This window comes from Aureobasidium pullulans (assembly GCF_000721785.1).
Source record: "Aureobasidium pullulans EXF-150 unplaced genomic scaffold scaffold_4, whole genome shotgun sequence".
Classification (NCBI taxonomy): Eukaryota; Fungi; Ascomycota; class Dothideomycetes; order Dothideales; family Saccotheciaceae; genus Aureobasidium; species Aureobasidium pullulans.
The window spans coordinates 150,011-168,842 of record NW_021941024.1 but is presented as its reverse complement, the minus strand read 5'-3'; the positions used below and the strand labels follow the sequence as shown (position 1 = coordinate 168,842).

General features: G+C 50.4%; 6 protein-coding genes across 6 annotated transcripts; 3 read left to right on the top strand and 3 right to left on the bottom strand.

Moving 5' to 3' along the window:
• Positions 1–353: 353 nt before the first annotated feature.
• M438DRAFT_268525 (uncharacterized protein) lies at positions 354–1,403 on the bottom strand (the record flags this gene model as incomplete). The annotated part of the gene is made up of 1 exon (XM_029900262.1): positions 354–1,403. One exon carries the CDS (start codon positions 1,401–1,403, stop codon positions 354–356), a length of 1,050 nt encoding a protein of 349 aa, XP_029763017.1.
• A 622-nt stretch (positions 1,404–2,025) lies between these two features.
• Positions 2,026–2,955, top strand: M438DRAFT_352920 (uncharacterized protein; the record flags this gene model as incomplete). Its single annotated transcript, XM_029906826.1, has 1 exon — positions 2,026–2,955. One exon carries the CDS (start codon positions 2,026–2,028, stop codon positions 2,953–2,955), a length of 930 nt encoding a protein of 309 aa, XP_029763016.1.
• Positions 2,956–4,431: 1,476 nt separating this feature from the next.
• M438DRAFT_291508 (putative amino acid permease) lies at positions 4,432–6,897 on the top strand. Its single transcript, XM_029901748.1, has 5 exons — positions 4,432–5,172; positions 5,231–5,241; positions 5,500–5,563; positions 5,616–6,422; positions 6,482–6,897. The coding sequence occupies exons 1-5, from the start codon at positions 4,684–4,686 to the stop codon at positions 6,803–6,805; spliced, it is 1,695 nt and encodes a 564-aa protein (XP_029763015.1). The 5' UTR covers positions 4,432–4,683; the 3' UTR covers positions 6,806–6,897.
• Positions 6,898–8,457: 1,560 nt separating this feature from the next.
• M438DRAFT_362995 (uncharacterized protein) lies at positions 8,458–12,168 on the bottom strand. Its single transcript, XM_029907620.1, has 2 exons — positions 10,231–12,168; positions 8,458–10,183 (listed from the first exon to the last, which is right to left on the bottom strand). Exons 1-2 carry the CDS (start codon positions 11,861–11,863, stop codon positions 8,784–8,786), a joined length of 3,033 nt encoding a protein of 1,010 aa, XP_029763014.1. The 5' UTR covers positions 11,864–12,168; the 3' UTR covers positions 8,458–8,783.
• Positions 12,169–12,391: 223 nt separating this feature from the next.
• Positions 12,392–17,553, top strand: M438DRAFT_395143 (uncharacterized protein; the record flags this gene model as incomplete). The annotated part of the gene is made up of 4 exons (XM_029909195.1): positions 12,392–12,704; positions 12,756–13,540; positions 13,936–16,764; positions 16,987–17,553. 4 exons carry the CDS (start codon positions 12,392–12,394, stop codon positions 17,551–17,553), a joined length of 4,494 nt encoding a protein of 1,497 aa, XP_029763013.1.
• Positions 17,554–17,669: 116 nt separating this feature from the next.
• M438DRAFT_268409 (acetyltransferase) lies at positions 17,670–18,234 on the bottom strand (the record flags this gene model as incomplete). Its single annotated transcript, XM_029900251.1, has 2 exons — positions 17,670–17,898; positions 17,948–18,234. 2 exons carry the CDS (start codon positions 18,232–18,234, stop codon positions 17,670–17,672), a joined length of 516 nt encoding a protein of 171 aa, XP_029763012.1.
• Between the last annotated feature and the right edge of the window lie 598 nt (positions 18,235–18,832).

Sequence of the window (18,832 nt, the reverse complement as noted above, 5' to 3'; positions counted from 1 at the left end):
GGCTTGTAGGAATTTAGAGTTCGGAGGTAGCTGCCAAGAATAGTAACAGTCCATCCTGGAGGTTTGCATAAATTTGTACATAAATGTGCACATCAAGATTGAATTGGGTGCCGGGAGTCGCAATTCTTTCGCGCTTTCCGCAAATATTGAGTAGAGGATCATGTTTGACGCATTCGACTGAGGGTGGATCTCTGTGTCAAGAGGATCGCGAGAAGAAAATTGCCCTTAAATATCAATGATCAGGCGTATCGGAAGCGTCATGGTTGGCAAAGGTGCTGAGAATCTCCGAGGGCCAGCAGTCCTTTCAGGCCAAACATCGTCTATCAGTGGCCAGTTCCATTCGTCGCTTTGTCTTAGTACATCTGCACCTCGACGAGAGCTCTTCCGACACCAGATTCCATTCCAGGAACGCCAGAATTCTCGACTTCGTATGCCACTGCACCCTTCTCCGCACACACCTCCTTCAAGTGATCAACACTTCCTCCGACGCCAAAGTAGAATCTCTTTGCGGCTACGATCGCCTTGGCCATCTTTGTTCGGCTGAGTAAATTGATCAAGAGGTCCACAAATGCTGTTGTTGAAGCTGGGCTGTAGATGGTCTCGCTTGCAAGGATCAAACTGCCCATATCCGGAGCAGACTCTGGGATCAGGGAAGCAAGAGTAGGACCCCAGGGACCAGAGATGAAGGAGAGCTGGATGTGAGAAGCAGCAAGAGAAGCAAGGAACTCTGGGAAAAGTGCGGGAATGTTCTCAAGATCTCCCGAAGGCTCAGCTGCCAGGTCGATCAACGGTGGTGAGGTAGTCGCTGCCCAGGTAAGGATGAGATTGGGCAAAGTCACCAGTCGCAAGACGCTACTGTTGTAGTCGGTGAGGGTAAATGTTTGTGCAATGCCATTCCTTAGTGCATGTTGGAATAGAGTCAAAGACGGCAAGGCAGATCCAGCTCCAAGTTCGACAACTCCATCACAGCGGACCAACTCGTCAATGTCCTTTCTTGGGCCACGGTCCAGAAGAAGACTTGACAGATCAATGCTACACTCCCAAGTTTTGAAACCACCCTCATAGACGTTTGTTCTGAGGTCTGTTTGCTCCAGATCACGCAAAGTCGCGTCGTTGTCGTTCTCCGCAGAAGCTTCGGACATGAGTTGAACGCGGATATCGAACAGCTCACGCCGCGGCAAGAGCAGCGTCTTCCCAGTTGGTGATGTGATTTGAGCAGTGCTGTAGCATAATCTGTCGGGCAATGTTTCGTATAATTGTCTCAAGTCGTGTTGCATGACATTGACAAGCGGTGCTTGTACCTCGCTTGTCGCGTTCATGTCGGATGGCGCATCAAGAGTTGGCACATCTTGATCGACTGTCTGGTCGATGTCATCGCCACCAAAGTTGAAGCTGAAGGCCATGATGTGTTTGTTCCTGCAAGAAGTTGGGTGTTCATGGGATTTGCAAAGGCCGAGAAGTTTTCGGAGTCGCGAACGCCAAGAGTTTGCTTCCGTAGCGGAATTGGTTCCCAACGAGGACGAGTACTCTAGATGACCGGGGGACACAAAGATTAACCATGTTTGCAGACATGTTGGAGAAGGAAAGCCCTGAATGAGGTATACTTTTGTATACTCGTCACATCTGATGTGATGGCAATGGATCATTCTTGTACCTGCTTGTGTCGGTGAACAGAGAAGGCAGCAATAGCCGAAGGCCCAAGCGCCACCAATTCCTCCTTCTGTCAAGCCCGGCAAGCACTTCATCCTTCCTCTTCAATCAACATCCATTCGAATATCCATATTGTAGGTTCTTGGGCCTAGTAGAAAGTCTTTAGAGCTGGCTCGGAGATTGCCTTGGCAAGCGAATACTATTATCCGTGTCCGACACGTCGAAACCTTGAAGCAGTACGGTCACAATATTCTCAAAGTGACTCAGCCGCGTTCGCAGCTGTCATTCTGTCATTTTCTTCCATCATCTTGACAATCTTCTTCCAACAAGCAACACAAATCAACCTCATCAGTTTTACCAAGACATATTTCTATCATGGACGACTCAATCTTCGGCCCTTTCCCGAACAGAGCTCTGATGATATCCGACGAAGGCATCTTCTTCAGGCATGAGGGGAACGATCGACCCATAGATCTGGATTACAACGTCGGGGCGCTGGAAGAATTCTTTACTGTGCCCGAAGACGTTCACGCCGAGTCTTGTCCTGCATGCGACGACATAGCCGCAGGAACAACCTCTCTTTCCGAAGAATATCCTCATGGCTGGAAGCTCGTGTCATGCCACCGACATGCTAGAATCTTGAATGATATCACCGATAACACTAGATTTGTTGGTGGAGTACGCGAAAACAGTAGAGCTGCTGCGACTCGCTACTACAAACGCCAAAGCAAACAAAAAGAACGGCGTAAATCAACCCCTGCAACGGCAGAATCGACCACTGTCGCAACAACAGCCCTTGCACCACCGGAATCAGCAGAATGTGCCATCTGCCTAGAGGCAAAGCCGAATATCAAAATCGACTGCGGCCACACTTTTTGCTCCCCGTGTATCGCACATTGGGCCGAAGAACAAATCGATCATAATCTCGCCGAATGGTTCGAAGAGTGCCCTGATGTGCTAATCGAGTTCCCTATCCTCAAACATCACGCCAAATCTCGATACACGTGTCCAATGTGCAGATATCATGGTCAGCACACAAAACAAAGTCGACGTGGAAAGAAGACCTGGAACAATGTCACAAGAGGTCTGCCGCCTATCGACTCATCGAGGGGTAGGAGAGGTGGACAGAGAAGGAGGAGGGTGAGAGAGGCACATGAAAGAGCAGCTGTGGAGGGAGCGACAATTGATTTGCCACGCGCACCTCCGAGCATGCCGTTAGTGACTAGACTGCCCCCTATATCTCCTGAAGTGAGATCGACGAGACGGCAGCGCGTGCATGGCAGACCAAGAGGGTCTAATCACTGAGGAACTTTCTGTGGAAATGGTGACCAACTCCAAACTCAACTTTGCATTGCGTCGCAACACTAGAATGTGAGACTGGGGAGCGTATACAGCAGTTTTGAGCTGGCTGCGTCTCCTCTCGATTCTCCAAGAACAAAACCAAGTGTCGGTACATGTCGCGATTTCTGATCGAGCCCCTCGAATGGCAGCCGTCGAGGGGATCGAGCTGGACAGACCCTGATTGGCTGCATGGAAGGACGAACGTGCCGTACTAAGGACATCCCTGGGAATAGACCATCTTTTCTAGAAAGCACTCTGCACTGTATCGCATCATCAGGATGTAGGAGGTGAACCTGTATAGAGCAGTATAGAGGTGAACATGCTCTGGGCCGAAGACCTTGCAACGAGTACCGAAAGCAGCATGATGGCTGTCGTGGAAACAAACCGAAGTAAGGCTTTGCAGCAGACAACGAGAGATGAAACAGACTGGCGAGGTCGGTAATTACCAAGACGCGGCAAAGTATGTAGCAGTGATAACGACAGCTTCAACGCAACGGCGACAGCGCGTTATCTAGGGGCAACGACTTCCTGACTCAAGGTCTGAGCAATGTCGAGATCAAAGACGTCTTGTTGGTGAGCTTGCTGGAGATAGGCGATTGTGCTTTTGTTTCTCGTCGACGCGTGATGCATCGCAGACTGCTGTCGCCAAGTTTCTTTGCTTGTGGTACCATCGAGTACATCCTCTTCACAATTGCCGGATCAGCTCGACGTTCTGCGTAAGCGCGTATCGCAATCCATGAGAATGTCGCGAGAGACTTCATCCACTATCGAGAGATCCCGTTGAAATCGACCACAAACTCGAGGGTTTTGGTGCAAGGATTCAAATCCTAACAATTCGAGACGCACACTTCCACCCTTCTTTTCTGTTGTTATCACAGCCACATTTGCTTAAGCCGTGAATACGCTGCTCGGCCACTCCGTCAGAGCCAAGAGATAACACTGACGAACGAGATGTGCTGAACAGATGATTGGAAAGATAAGAGATAAGGCGAAATGAGGGAATCGGCCCGGGAAATCATGAAGTTGATACCAACTTCAAAAAAAACATCATGTCTGACAATGGTCAGCATATGTTCTTGCAAGAGTTCAGAAATCTCATGATCCAGGTCTGACAAGATGGAACAAGCAAGACCGGTATCAGAGATAGCATTTGGATTGCACCGCCCCAGAAAAAGCCCTCCATGTCACCAGATCCTGAAGTTTGGGAAGTAACGTTCAAGACTTGACCAGAAGCTTTCTTCCCCAGACGTTCTAGATGGGCTGGAAATATGTCTACAAGGGTACATGCGCGACTAAAACCATTACGTCTGGCACTTCACGTGCCTTATCGCCCATACCGGCGGTATCCAAACGGTCTGGGCGGAGCAGGCGGTGGCGGGCCAAGTCGCGCTACTCCGCACCAAAGGCGCCTCCGCCTGGGAAACATGTCCTAATGTGGGGGCCGCTGATAGCCGCATACTTTGCTACCCTACTCTTATCATCCTTGGAGTTCACGCCTGGACCACATCCACAGCTGGTGGCGTGCACCCATCCGGAGAACCATCCATGAAGACGTTTTCTTGAACAATTTGGCCAGCATGTCACTGATATATAGTGTAGCGGCCTTGCGCCATCCCACTCTTTCCTCCCCATTCACACTTTCGCTCATACCTCCGCTCACTAACGTTTCATTCTTTTTCACCTGAATCCACCATGTCGTGGTTCAAGGATACCGAAAAGACCGGCGAGTTCGTCTCAGCGACTCCCGATGCTCCTTTCGATGCCCCATACGAGGAGGGCGAGATTGTCGAGAACACCGATCACCTCCATCGTCGTCTTGGAAACAGACAAATCCAGCTCATGGCCATTGGCGGCACCATTGGTACTGCCCTTTTCGTCAGTATCGGTGGTGGTTTGTACAAGGGTGGGCCGGGATCGCTGTTCCTCGCATACACTATCTACGCTTGCTTCCTCGGTCTCGTCAACAACTGTATCGCAGAAATGACTATCGCATATCCCGTCTCTGGTGGTTTCATCCGTCTAGCTGGTCACTTCGTCGATGATGCCTTTGGCTTCATGGCTGGTTATAACTTCTTCATCTATGAAGCGCTCCTGATTCCTTTCGAAATCACTGCTCTTTCCACGGTGCTTGACTTTTGGAGCGATGACATCCCACCATGGGCTATTCCTCTCGCTTGTATTGTATGTCTTTCAAATACAAAATGCTCAACAGCAGGCTTTAGACTAACGCACAATCCAGATTCTCTATGGGTATGACTTCCAGCGCGACTTTCCTTTTCCCATTGCGACATTTCCTAGTGCGACGTTTCCAAAGCAGCTCCGAACTCTCTTTCTTTTCTCCCAAGCAACATCATCCAGAATGCGCCCTTTGGATCTTCTGCCCAACGCATTTGGCTTCTCTCTCCCGAGCATGTCCTTTTTGTCACCCTTGCGACTTGATCAATACTTACATCCCATGCGACTCATTTCATAACTTCCGTTGGTCCTTTTGCTGACCTTCTCGTTTAGTATCCTCAACGTTCTTGCTGTCAAGGCATTCGGTGAAGCCGAATTCTGGCTCTCTGGTGGCAAGGTACATCGTCCAATATCCTCGCGCTTGTACTCGCGTGCTAACACTACACCAGGTCATCCTGATCATGATTGTCTTCTCATTCACCTTCATCACCATGGTCGGTGGTAACCCTCAAAACGACGCATACGGATTCCGCAACTGGAAGCACAACGCCTTCAAAGAGTGGAGAAGCACTGGAACTCTCGGTCAGTTCGAGGGCTTCTGTGCTGCTCTCTGGTCCGCATCATTCTGTGTCACTGGTCCTGAATACATCTCCATGGTCTCTGCCGAAGCCAGACGCCCTCGTGTTTACATCAAGAACGCCTTCAAGACTGTCTACTTCAGATTCGCATTGTTCTTCATGGGAGGTGCAATGGCAGTCGGTATCGTCCTCAGCTCTACTGATGCTACTTTGACTGGTATCATCACTGGTGAATCGAGCGGATCTGGAACTGCTGCTGCCTCGCCTTACGTTATCGCCATGAAGAACATGGGTATTGGTGGCTTGCCTCATTTGGTCAGCGCTCTCTTGGTTACCTCTATCTTCAGTGCCGGAAACACCTACACTTTCTGCGCCACTCGCAGTTTGTACGGCCTCGCTATTGAGGGCCGTGCTCCCAAGGCCCTCCGCTACTGCACCAAGAGTGGTGTACCCCTTGTCTGCTTCGCCATTGTCATGATCTTCCCTTGCCTTGCTTTCTTGCAAGTCAGCAGCGGATCCAACCTCGTCTTGGGCTGGCTCATCAACCTCGTCACTGCTGGTGGTGTCATCAACTACCTGGTCATGTGTATCACTTACATCTTCTTCTACCGCGCTTGTCAGGCCCAGGCTCTGGATAGAAACACTCTCCCCTACAAGGGTTGGTTCCAGCCATACTGCGTAAGTCCCCGAATTCCTCACTGCGTTCTTGGAGCAAAAATCACTAACAGCATGTCCAGGCATACCTTGGAGCAGCTTGGATGATCATGATTGTCTTCTGCTATGGCTACACTTCCTTCGCCCCATGGTCCGTGTCGAACTTCTTTATTTACTACACCCTACTTTTGGTCGCACCAGTCACCTACTTCTCATGGAAACTCATCAAGCGCACCAAGATCGTCAAGCCCCTCGAAGCTGACTTGGTCTGGGAACGCCCCACCATCGATGCATACGAGCAAACTTTCATCGACCCCCCTATGACTTTCTGGGGCGAGATGTTGGGACCTCTGAAGTTCGGAAAGATGAGAAATGCTAGTGATAGGCAAGCCAGTGTTTCTCAATAGATGTAGACGTTATGATTGGATATGATATTCGGATATATGACTTTTGGACACCAAAAAATAGGGGTTCTAGACAGTGGAATGTGTGTGGTTCCAGCATCAATGCTATGTTTTGTACTCTTCCAATCTTTCCTGTTGATAACACGTGAGGACATACGAATACGTGAAGTGAGGTGGTATAATGAGGAGTTGTGCTTAGTAGTAACACCATTTTAAGAAGCGAGGCTGCCCCTACCTATCTAGTCGACATCGATTGACATCCTGAACCAAATCAACAACATCAACTTCTGAACCTCGAGTATTCCACCATCAAGGTATCGTGTCGCCCCACACTAAAGACTACCAACTAGTCGACGCCTGCGTCAGAAGTCATGTCCGCGATAGCTGTCAACAACTGCGACTGCAAGAAAACGTGTCGCACTTCAACATACCGTACACAATCAATCGAACATACGCATTAATCAGCAGAAACATAAATCTTCCAATCAAAATTTCGAGACGCAAAAGAACAAGATCAGGTGTCATCAAGGATATCTCTCCTCATACATCAGCCATCCTCGAACCACCCCATCAAAAGATATACGAAACATTGCACAAATATCTAACAAGCAGTTCAAAAACAAATAAGTCATGGAAGGGAAAAGTGGACACCAGATAAAAAGTCTCCACCGTATCCGCCGCACCCCGGAATGGGGAAACCACCAATCCTCGCATCCGACACATTACCTCAAATCCAATTCCTAGGACGGGTGGGAAAAAAGCAATTCCCCATGTAGTAAATTCTCTACGAAAAGCTTTTTTGTTCTCGTATGCAAGTTCTGGGGCCAATGGAACACAGTGATCAAGTTTCAAGAAGAAAGGTACGGTAGAGATTATCTCATCACAGAGGTTTGTGGAGGATGCAGAGAGTTTCCGAGAGATTTGGCAGTGTTGTAACTTATGGTATGTAAAGCATCCCGTGTGTGTTTCTTTTTATGAGTTTTTGACAAGCAGTGAAGAAAACGTGCTTGAAGGGGTATAAAATTAGGATACATATTGTGCGGTATAGGTCGTCAAAAGTTGACACTGCTCCGGACATCGAAGATCGCCATAAAGATGCTCGCTCCGGGGATTTTTTGGAGGCATGTAAAAGCCCACAGATGTTGCATCGAGACCGGGTCTAGAGATCAATCTTTCACAGAAAAAACCAGTCGTACCAACCCAAAAGAGCAGTTTCTAGGCGCTGCGTACGATTGAGTGGCTCAAGAACGTCCTGCGGGGTGACCGACACACGGCCGGAGAGAACGTTTTGCTGTATCCGCGCGAAGTCCGGGTATCTCTAGAGCTGCGGTGGTCAACAGACTTGATATATCCGTATCATCGTCAGAATCTGATGACCAATCCAGATGCTGCGAACATGCAGGGATGCTTTCTTGACGATGCGCATAAAAGTTCGCCTATCAAAACGATTAGTTCTTGAGTGTGAACGAGATGATAGGCAAGGAAAAAGCAACCATCTGGGTCCGCACCGCTGTAAACAACTGCTTGGACAGAGGATTACGGAATCGATCAAGCTCGCGGTGTTTTAAAAGAGTAATACTACCATCGACATGATCGTGGTAAAGACCTCTTGCTTGTATACCAATTAATGGTTGACAGCACTTTGGAGTGTATCAGTGATCTGTCTGTTTTATTGTTTGCAATGGCTCACATCATAGACCGACAGCAATAAAGTTGCCATGAGCGTCTCATTACTGCTGACTTGTACCAGATCCAAGAAAGCTCGTTGTACCTCTCGCAATACCAAACCGCATAGATGACACTCCGACACTCGGTCCCATTTCCAACTCCAGACGCGATCAAGTTCTTTACAACAAAGTTTTCTTCTTGCCTTGGCAAATTAGCAGAAGAACCACGAGTTTGCGGATGGAATGGGAAACCCTCTAAGGACGTGCAAACTGCAGTCTTGTCATTCTGCTATTGTAAAATTGGTCCTCTTCTATTATTCAAGTCCGTCGCCTGTGTCTCGCAAATCAATCTCGTCGTCATCGAATATAGGCATCAAATCCCCACCTGGCGCATCGAACCATGGCAACATGTCCAAGCCCAGTAGACTCATATCCACATCTTGACTCTCAATTAAGAAATCACCGAAACTGTCCTCGCCTTGATTCAAGTTGAGCATCTCTGATTGCTGGTTGAAGGAATTCAAAGGGACGTGGAGAGAGCTATTTTCGTTGTTGGGCTGACGTTGATTCAAGGGTGAAGAAAAGGTAGGAGGTGATGGTGCGATCGTCGCAAATGCGGATGCAGGTAGGGATGGGCGGTGACTTCGTTGCTGTGTTGAAGAGCGGGGTATGCTGTTTCCAGAATATGTACGTATGTGATGATTCTGTGGCTGGTGGAAGGAAGACAGGCTGTTTATGGGCATGTTGTTGAGGTCGAACGGATTGTTGCTGTCGAGTACTGAGTCCAACGATTGCTGTACATGCTCTTGATTGCCATTGGCGCCAGAGAAGTGCCATGCGACGTTTGTGTTCGGTGAATTGAGAGTGCCAGTCAGTGTCCATCCGATAGGTTGATTGGCTTCTCCCACTGCTGGCGGGGATCTGGCTTGCATGAACGAGCTCTGCATCAAAGCACTCGGGGACCAGGGATTGGGCGTAGATTTTTTCCTCCACCCTGGCTGATTGAAAGCAGGCTTTGGTTCAGGTGGCTCAAAAGCACTTTCACCTTCTTCGGCAGTGTAGAGCAGCGGATCTCCAACACCTTTGAACTTCTGATCCAACACTGTAATGATGTATTTCGTACCACCCCAGTATGTCTCGACACTTTGTAATGCTTTGTAGCAAAGCTGATAATGCTGATTCGCGGCTGTCGCGAGTAGAGTATGGCGCGCAAGAGCTCTTTCTACCATGGGCTGTCGGTTGCTGTTCGCCAACATGCTTGAGGGTCGCGTCATGTTGGCCATCTCCGCGATTGATGCCCCAGCTTGTGACTGCTGATCTCTTGCAGGACTTCCGGCGCGCGAGTTGGCGGACGACTGGGAGCGAGAATGTTCTTTCGAGGTCGCCGTTTGCTCGGCCGTCTCTTTGAGGAAAGCGCAAGCAGCAATATAGATGGGCTGCGTGGTAAATGGATTACCGAGACCCGCCTTCGTGTCGATGAGCTGCGAGTATGACAGAATATCTGCGATCGTTTTGGCGGAAGACATGGACAATGCTTGACTGTTAGGAAACAACTGGAGCATTTTGCCTTCAAAGGTCTTGAGCAAGGTTGGCTGATGAAGTAATACAATGAGAGTGTGGAACCAGAAATGTAAGAGAACAAAGTTGGTTCCTTCTCCGGCTTTGACGTAGTGATGGAAATTCATGGCTTGGAAGTGCAGTTTCGGTGACAGACCTGTGATATGTCAGTGCTAGTTGGAGTTTTTGTTTCAGAAAACGCACCTTGGTAGAAGTTTGTGACTCGCGCTTCCATCTCTGCCAGCTTCTGGGGGGTCTCTGCAGTGATGTCTGATGGCTCCTTAATGCCGTTTAGCAAATCCGCAACTCGGCCATAGAGGCAGACAATTCTGATTAATGCAGGGAAAGGGGAAGGCCAGCCGGTTTTTGGATCTAGCAAATCGAGCGGCGGAAAAGAGAGCTCGATGTCATCATCCTGCAATGTACTTCGTCGACCTGTGCCAGAAGAGACGACGCGATCCAGAAAGAAGACAGCCCAGAACGTATCAACCCGTTCCCTTTCCGCTGCTCTCTCTTCCTCTGCTACAGCGGCATCATAATCTTGGGAGTTGATGCGTCCAAGTGATCTCTCCAAATCCTTCTCCTGCCTCGAGTACTTGGGTGAGGAGCCATAACGACCCTCGTAGCGAAGTCCATCGCGCTTGTGCAAACCAAGATCTTGAGCCAATCGAATTGATATGCCAAGATACATCCAAAGGCCGCTATCTCGACTCTCGCCAAACTCGTTGTATGCAAGTAGAAGAGCGGCTTGAACAGCGGCGACACTCGGTGTAGCATAGGTTTCAATCAGAGCCACTTTTGCGCGGTGAGCAAAAGCTGAACCCTGCTCAGAATGGTTGACAGCATGACCTTCGCGTGGTTGCTCGACGATCAACTGATGAGTAGAGAAGCGAGCAGCGAGCGCGCATACAGCATCAACAAGGATTGCATCTACCTGCTTCTCCTCAAGGTCTTTCATAAAAGTGTCACGCTGGAGAAAGGGAAAGTTACAAGCAAGGTGGGTAAAGAAAGTCTCGCAAAGATGAGTGATTAGCTCGCTTGGTGGCATCGAAGAATTGTCGTAGAACGGCAAGACCTGGGGAGTACGCGCATCCGAATCATATGTAGCAGAATGATTGGACATGCCAGATGCGCCAGGCTGTGCACCGGTCGAGGGCGAGGTTACACCATCCACCATGGATGATGAGCGATTTACCTTGACGACCATCTGTTTGAAGCCCGGCATGATGGCTGTTGGACCAAGCCATCTGAAATATGGCATGCGATTCCGAGCGTTAGAAAAGATGGAAGGTCTCGGGAAGTAGCTCTGTTCGCTTTCAACTCTCGAAGGTTGTGGTCGAATATGCCCCGGATCAGCAGGGACTGAGTTGTTTGACACGAAGCCCATGCTCTGGCTCCGCGGCTTTGGGATAGTCGTCTTCTGTTTCCTTGGGGGAGGGGCTTTGATAGATTCTGCCGTCGCGGAACGATTCAAGGAAGGAGCTGAAACTCGCGGAGTCTCGACTTCGTCGCCATTGACATTTCCAGAGGAACCGTCGTCGGCATAGCCAGTACACTCCAGCCTGTTGTTGGTACACGTACTGCAATGTGGGCGTTCTCCAGAACAAGCGACCTTCCGTTTCCTGCAAACTAGACAGGCAGTAGACACGCGACGTCTTTTCGCCTGAGGAGCTCCTTGACTCGTGATGAAGCGTAGTTTCTTAGCCTGTGGTTCGGCTTTCTGCTTTTGTTTCGGAGCAGGCTGACTGAGTTGAACTGGTGGAGCAGGATCGTCCTGGTGATGAGATGACGGGGAGACGAGCTTCCCGGCCCAATCTCTTTGATGATAGCTAGTCATTACTCGTAGATAACATTTCAATATTCTTAGGGCAGGCGCTTCTTTGCCGATCAGAGAAGATGCGAAAAGATGGAGAGAAATGGGCCACAGCGAGTGGGGTTTGAGCGCATGAGAGCCGAGCGATCACGGAGGCCACTCCAACTAGCAAAGATGGGTTCGCTGGGGCAGGGGCACGGAGTTGATGGACAAGGATTCTCAGGGAGTCGAGTCACCTTCAAGCCAACAAGAGAAGTGTCAAGATGCGGAAAAGTCCCTGCAGAGAGGATGGCAAATTGGAAGACGGCCATGTCGTTCCTCCAACGTCAAGCCACAGGTCACCAGAGCCGATGGCCATCTCATTAGAAGATGCGGGATGCGGGGCGGCCAAAGTGCAAGAAGCTTTCCCCGCTCTTGCGCACGGATCCCCCGAGAGTCGACGACGCGGCGTGTGCCGGTCTGGAGGTTGCAACTGTCGTCGCCGACTTTTTGGCATGTGAAGTTGGGAAAAGTAGCTGAGTACGACCATCAATATCAACATTCCTATTAACGATGGAGGCCATCATTCGCCCGGCATTGACCGCCTCTGGTCGTCGCACAGTCACTACCCGTTTCCGTCCAGCATGCCGCTGCCTGCACAACAGCGCCTCAAGGACAGCAACGCCACTACCTCATGGCATCGCTGCCGGACCGCCACCGCAACCTCCCCAAGCACCCACTACCGAGACCGAGGAACGTGTTGCGCGTAAGAGACAACAAGCTGCTCTTCTGGAAAGACAGGCGCAGATCAAGGTTGACCCCAAGAAGCCCGCCACAGCCTTGCGCAAGCGTTTCTGGAAGGAGTCCTCGGTCGTCGAAACACCTGGTACGGAGGACTGACCTGCAGCGACAATGCCTCTGCTAACACACTGTACAGACGGTCTGCAGATCATGCTTGACAAGCGCCCGGTCCGAACGGCTTCAAAGGAGATTCTGACTCTTCCTCCCACCAAACACGCCCTCGCCTCAGGCATTGCCCTTGAATGGGATCTCCTCACCTCTGCTCAACAAGCACTCAAACACCACTATATTCCTCTCACATCGCTGAGTTCCCGCGCAGTCGACATCCACAATGCAGACCTTGCAGGAGACAAGAAGATACGGGAGAGCGTCGTCACAATGTTGATGCGCTACCTCAGTACCGACACATTGCTTTGCTGGGACCCCGAGAAGAGTATCCATGACCCTTCATCCAGTCTCGACATGAAGGACGATGGTCAGCCGAAGCAAAGCTTGAGATCGAAACAGGTTGAGAACGCCGAGCCCATTCTTGCATACCTCACGACGCACATTTTCCCCGGACTTGAGGTCGTGCCCATCTTGGGCGAGGAGAGCATCATGCCAGTACCGCAACCCAAGGTTACTCAGGAAGTAATTCGCGGATGGATGACTGCCCTGCCTGCGTTCGAACTCGCAGGTCTGGAGAGAGGAGTTTTGGCCACCAAGAGTCTGCTTGTTGCGATCCGCCTACTGGTTGAATGGAGTCAGGAGTTCAGACACCTGCAAAAGAACAACGGTGGATCAAGATTCGGCATTCCTGAAGCTCGTGCAGCTGCAAGTGTTGAAGTGACATGGCAGACGGACATGTGGGGAGAGGTTGAAGACACTCACGATGTGGACAAGGAGGATGTTGCGAGACAGCTGGGCAGTGTTATTCTGCTGGTGTCGTAGAGTACATGATAGATGTACAGTAGAATGATTGTATAGAGCTTGTACGAATACCTAGAGATGTTGCATAAAGATGGACGAAATATTGCATAAGACAAGGGGGCAGTGTAAATATAGACTTCTAGACCAGCGCGCTCCCGCACGGCGTTGTCGACCACATCCGTCATGCATTGTAACCGAGAGTTTATCCATGAGAGCTGCCGTTGTCTTGCTTGTCTTCCCCTCTCTTGATCCCACCCTGAGTAGCTTGTCCTCGCATACCAGTCGATTCTGAAATATCAGAACTCTGGACTTAAACATGGCAGAGAAGTATGATGGAAGCGACCAATCTACGAGATCTGCGCCAAGGCTGACTTCCCCTCAGCTCGTCCTCGCATCAGCGCAACAAGTCGTCGATCGCAAAGTCGCTCTTGTCAAAGGTGACGAGCAGAGGCGACGCGCCTCATAACGAGGCTCCCGACTCTCCAGCAACAGACAACCTCGAGCCATCTTCTCCGACCATGGCTTCGGGCCGTACTTCTTTCCAGAGCGCGCGACCGACCCCTCATCTGGTCACGACCATGACCAACAACAACCCTGACAGTGCATCTGCAACATCACCACCCTCTCGATCACCGCAAGCTCCTCGCAATGGCTCGATTACCACCATGCCCCAAGGATCCACAACGTCAATCGAGCAGTCGGTCAAGCTGTTCAAGGTGTTTGAAGCCTTGCGACAAGGTGACACTGCCGCCATCAACAAGCACTTGCGCGAAGACTCGACTAGACTTGAAGGAAACACCATCCTACACCTCGCCGTACAATGCGCCGAGCCGTCAGTCGTCGAGTATGTCCTGAGCATGGGCCAGAGCACTCTCGACGTCAATGCCAGAGACCGCGACGGCAACACTCCCCTGCACATTGCCTCCTCTCTTGGTCGCACCTCTGTCATCAAGCTCCTCCTCGACCAGCCGCAGGTCAATGAATCGACTACAAACTTCCAGGGAAAGACGCCTCTCGATCAAGCTCGCAGTCCAGACGCTTTCCAGCTCCTCCAGCTCGCCCGCTCTCTCTTCATCGACAGAACTACAAAGAGGATCCAGCACCTCGTCCAGTCCGCCGACTATGGCACTCTCGAAGATGTCCTCGCCGATGACCACGTCCGCCATGTCGTCGACATCAACGCCCCCGAATTGGCTACCGAGCCCCAGACCGTCGAGTCAGGCGGCACCCTGCTGCACGAAGCAACTCGCAAGAAGGATACACAGCTCATTCAGATCCTCCTCCTCAATGGTGCCGACCCCTTCCGTCGCGATCGCAAAGGCAAGCTGCCTCAAGAGATCACAAAAGACGACCACACCAAGCAGATTCTTAAAAAGTCGCCTGCTGCTGCCGCCGCTCAACGTGGTGTTCAAGAGAAGGCTATACTTGGTACAGGCGAGGGTCCGCCAGAGAATGCTTTGAGTGCAAAGGAGGCCCGTGAGATGAAGGGATACCTCAAAAAGTGGACAAACTACACTTCCGGTTACAAGCTGCGATGGTTCGTGCTGGAGGATGGTGTCTTGAGCTACTACAAGCACCAAGATGATGCTGGCTCTGCTTGTCGTGGTGCCATCAACATGAAGATTGCTTCTCTTCACATGGACTCCAAGGACAAGCTCACGTTTGAGATTCACGGAAAGTCGTCGGTCAAGTACCACCTCAAGGCAAACCACGAGGTCGAGGCCAAGCGCTGGTTCTGGTCACTGAACAACGCCATCCAGTGGTCAAAAGACGAGGCTCGTGAAGAGCAGAAGCGTCAACGTCAGGAAGGCGAGGCCTTGCGCCAGGCTGCTGCCGACAAACATTCCGGTGCTCCTTCTGTTGCCGACTCTTCCACTCTTGCACCCACCGTCACCAGCGACCGCCGTACAAGTATCGCCCGCACGACCGATGGAGAGACTCTGTACGGCGACGAGTCCAGCAGGCTGACCAGAGCGCACACATTCGAGACAGAGGGCGAACGGGACTTTGAGGATGAGGAGGATGACTACGGTGACGATGACAGCTCCCACGACATCAAGCCCATCAACAAGGACGCTTTCAACATCACTGCTCAATCTGCCAAGCTCCAGCTCGATTTGCTGGCCTCCGTGTCAAACTCGCTGCAGCAAGAGAAGGTCAACAACCCAACTCTCCCTCTCGGCCACCCTGATGTCGAATATGCTCTGACCTCGTACGACACTGCTGTCGGCAACCTCAGGGGCCTCCTGATCGATCTTCTTCGTCTCTCCAAGGATCACGATGCATACTGGCAACACCGTGTCGACCGTGAAGCACATATCCGCAAGTTGTGGGAAGAGAGCATGGCTCGCGTTGCTGCTGAACAAGAAGAGTTGGAGAATCGAATCGGCGAGAGTGAGGACAAGCGCAAGAGAACAAAGCGTGCTCTGAGAGACGCTCTCGAAGGTCAAGGTTCGGGTACTGCAAGTCGGGCTCGCAGTCGTAGAGGAACCACAGCTACTCAAAGCAGCAAGCTCGCCGCTGCCGTTGCTGACATTCCTGTCGCTGATGATGGAACTGCTGTGGCCGCAGATACTGCCTCTCTCAGTCGCAGACAGACCCTTGCTGACTTGACCAACCACGACGTCTCGGACGACGAGTCTGACATGGATGAGCAGTTCTTTGACGCCGTCGATGCTGGAGAAGTCGAGGTTGTTGGTCAGATGCCTGTCGCCAGTACACCTCAAACCAGCACGCAACCCGAGGAAAAGACCGCCCCGGCTGAAGACAACACATCTACCGCCATTCAAAAATCGTACAAGGGATACGAAGACCCTGTTAGATCCAAGCTTCCTATCGATGCCGATAATCGACCCAAGGTCTCGCTTTGGGGTATCCTCAAGAATATGATTGGCAAGGACATGACCAAGATGACTTTGCCTGTCACCTTCAACGAACCCACCTCCCTTCTCTACCGTGTCGTTGAAGATATGCAGTACACTGAGCTTCTAGACACCGCTGCCGAACGTTCCGACTCTGCTGAGAGAATGGTTTATGTTGCTGGTTTCGCTGCTTCGGAATATGCTTCCACCATCGGAAGAGTTGCAAAGCCTTTCAACCCTTTGCTAGGTGAGACCTTCGAATATGTTCGTCCTGACAAGGGTTACCGCTTCTTCATCGAGCAAGTAAGCCATCACCCTCCTATTGGTGCCGCTTATGCAGAGAGTGCCAAGTGGGAATACTATGGTGAATCTTCTGTCAAGAGCAAGTTTTATGGCAAGTCCTTCGAGATCAACCCGCTTGGTACATGGTTCTTGCGTCTCAAGCCTACCAACGGACCGGAAGAGCTCTACACTTGGAAGAAGATCACATCCTCTGTTGTTGGCATCATTACCGGCAGCCCTACCATTGACAACTACGGCTTGATGGAAGTCAAGAACCACACCACCGGTGAGACAGCAATCCTCGACTTCAAGCAGCGTGGCTGGAAAGCATCATCCGCCTTCCTTGTCGCCGGCAAAGTCACCGATGCAAAGGGCGTACCCAAATGGAGCATCGGAGGCCGCTGGAATGACAAGATCTACGCCCGACCCACTCCTGGCTACGAAGATGAGAACCTCGGCACATCCACCAAATCGCAAGAGTCCAACCAAGCTATTCTCGTCTGGGAAGCCGGTCCCCGTCCGGCTGGAATTCCTTTCAACCTTACACCTTTCGTCATCACACTAAATGCTTTGCCATCGCGTCTGCAACCACTTCTCGCACCTACAGATTCGAGATTCAGACCCGATCAACGTGCCATGGAAGAAGGCAAATATGACGTCGCATCTGACGAAAAGAATCGTGTTGAAGAAAAGCAAAGAGCCAGACGACGTGAGCGTGAAGCAGCGGGTGAACATTTCGAACCCAGATGGTTCAAGTCTGAGAAACATCCCATAACCGGAGAAGAGTATTGGAAATTTGGTGGCGAGTATTGGGGTGTTAGAGATAAGGTTGCCAATGGAGAGGTAACATGGAAGGAAGCCGGATTGGAAGAGATTTATTGATTTCGTTTCAGAGAGATTGTTTATTTCCGAATTCAGATTTTGTGGCTTTTGTGTTTTTCGAAAACACTGTTTTCTCACATTTCTGGATGTTTTTTTTTTTTTTCTATTTTCTCCTACTACTTCTTCCTCTCAACCCTCATCTGCACACCCGCCCTCTCATACCCACATTTTTCATAAAACCCGACATTATCTTCACTACAATTCAAAATCAACTTATCCACCCCTAGACTTTCCATCGCCAATGCGTTTAATGCGTTGATAAGCAATAAACCCAAACCTTGCTTTTGGTGGGAAGAAGATATACAGACTTCTTCTACGTGGGCTATTGTTGTGAAATTTTGGATACTATAATTATATTAGGTGGGATTGGGTTTTTCTTAGGGTTCCAACTTACAATTTCCTATCCACAATCATAGTGGCCGCACCTATTATCTTCTCCCCATCATCGATGACGATGCAATAGTACCATTCTTTCCCTTTTGTCTTCATCCAATCGAAGCGTTGTTCGAATTGAGCGGCGGAGATGTCGCCGATCCAGGTTAGGGAGGAGAGACAGGTTAGGTAGCCGTGTGCGTGGTCGGTGCGGTGGAGGGGGCGGATAGTATAGGGTTTTGGGAGGGAGGAGCTTGCGGAGGTGGGGAGTAAGGTGGCGGGGAAGAGGGATAGATCTGGGGATGCCATTGTTCGGATGTGATTAAGAGGTTGTGGTGTAGATTTGCTGAGGATAATTCTAGCTTCCAAGGGACGATATCGATGCTGTTTTGCTGGGAGAGGCTTTTCGTCGCTGGTGTTTTTGATGGATAGGGTCGAAGGGTAGTCGTAGCTGTTGAAATGATGTTTTCTGTCACGACTAGGATGGATGGAAGGATGGAATTTCAAGATAGGCAGAGGTCGGTCTTGGAAAGATACTAATGTTACATCTATTGTTTGTAGCAGGAGGTCGTATTTGGACCCTGATGGTGATCTTCAAGCATGATAGCCGAGAGAACACGTGGTATCAGATAAGCTCTACATATCTGGAAGCGGGGGGACGTCGCATACCTATCCGGGCAGCCTTGTGATTTTTGCATGTCGTTATCATCTTTCACGTTTGAACAAAGGTTCAACTTATCATTATGGTGCTTCGATCCGACGAGCCTCTGATTTTAGGCAGCAAACTCTTTACACATCAAGTTTTGAGGTATGACCTCCCCGATCAACCATGATTTTACGACTCATTTACGTCCGCTAAGTGGTGGAGAAGATGAAGCCTGACCATGATAGGGAATCACATTCGAAG

Bases quoted from the DNA above. Each gene is read 5' to 3' on its own strand.
- M438DRAFT_291508 (XM_029901748.1), top strand. From the start codon at position 4,684: ATGTCGTGGTTCAAGGATACCGAAAAGACCGGCGAGTTCGTCTCAGCG. The intron at 5,564-5,615 runs GTACATCGTCCA...ACACTACACCAG, and splicing joins TCTGGCTCTCTGGTGGCAAG to GTCATCCTGATCATGATTGT. The intron at 6,423-6,481 runs GTAAGTCCCCGA...CAGCATGTCCAG, and splicing joins GTTGGTTCCAGCCATACTGC to GCATACCTTGGAGCAGCTTG.
- M438DRAFT_362995 (XM_029907620.1), bottom strand. From the start codon at position 11,863: ATGACTAGCTATCATCAAAGAGATTGGGCCGGGAAGCTCGTCTCCCCG. The intron at 10,184-10,230 runs GTGCGTTTTCTG...GACATATCACAG, and splicing joins AGTCACAAACTTCTACCAAG to GTCTGTCACCGAAACTGCAC.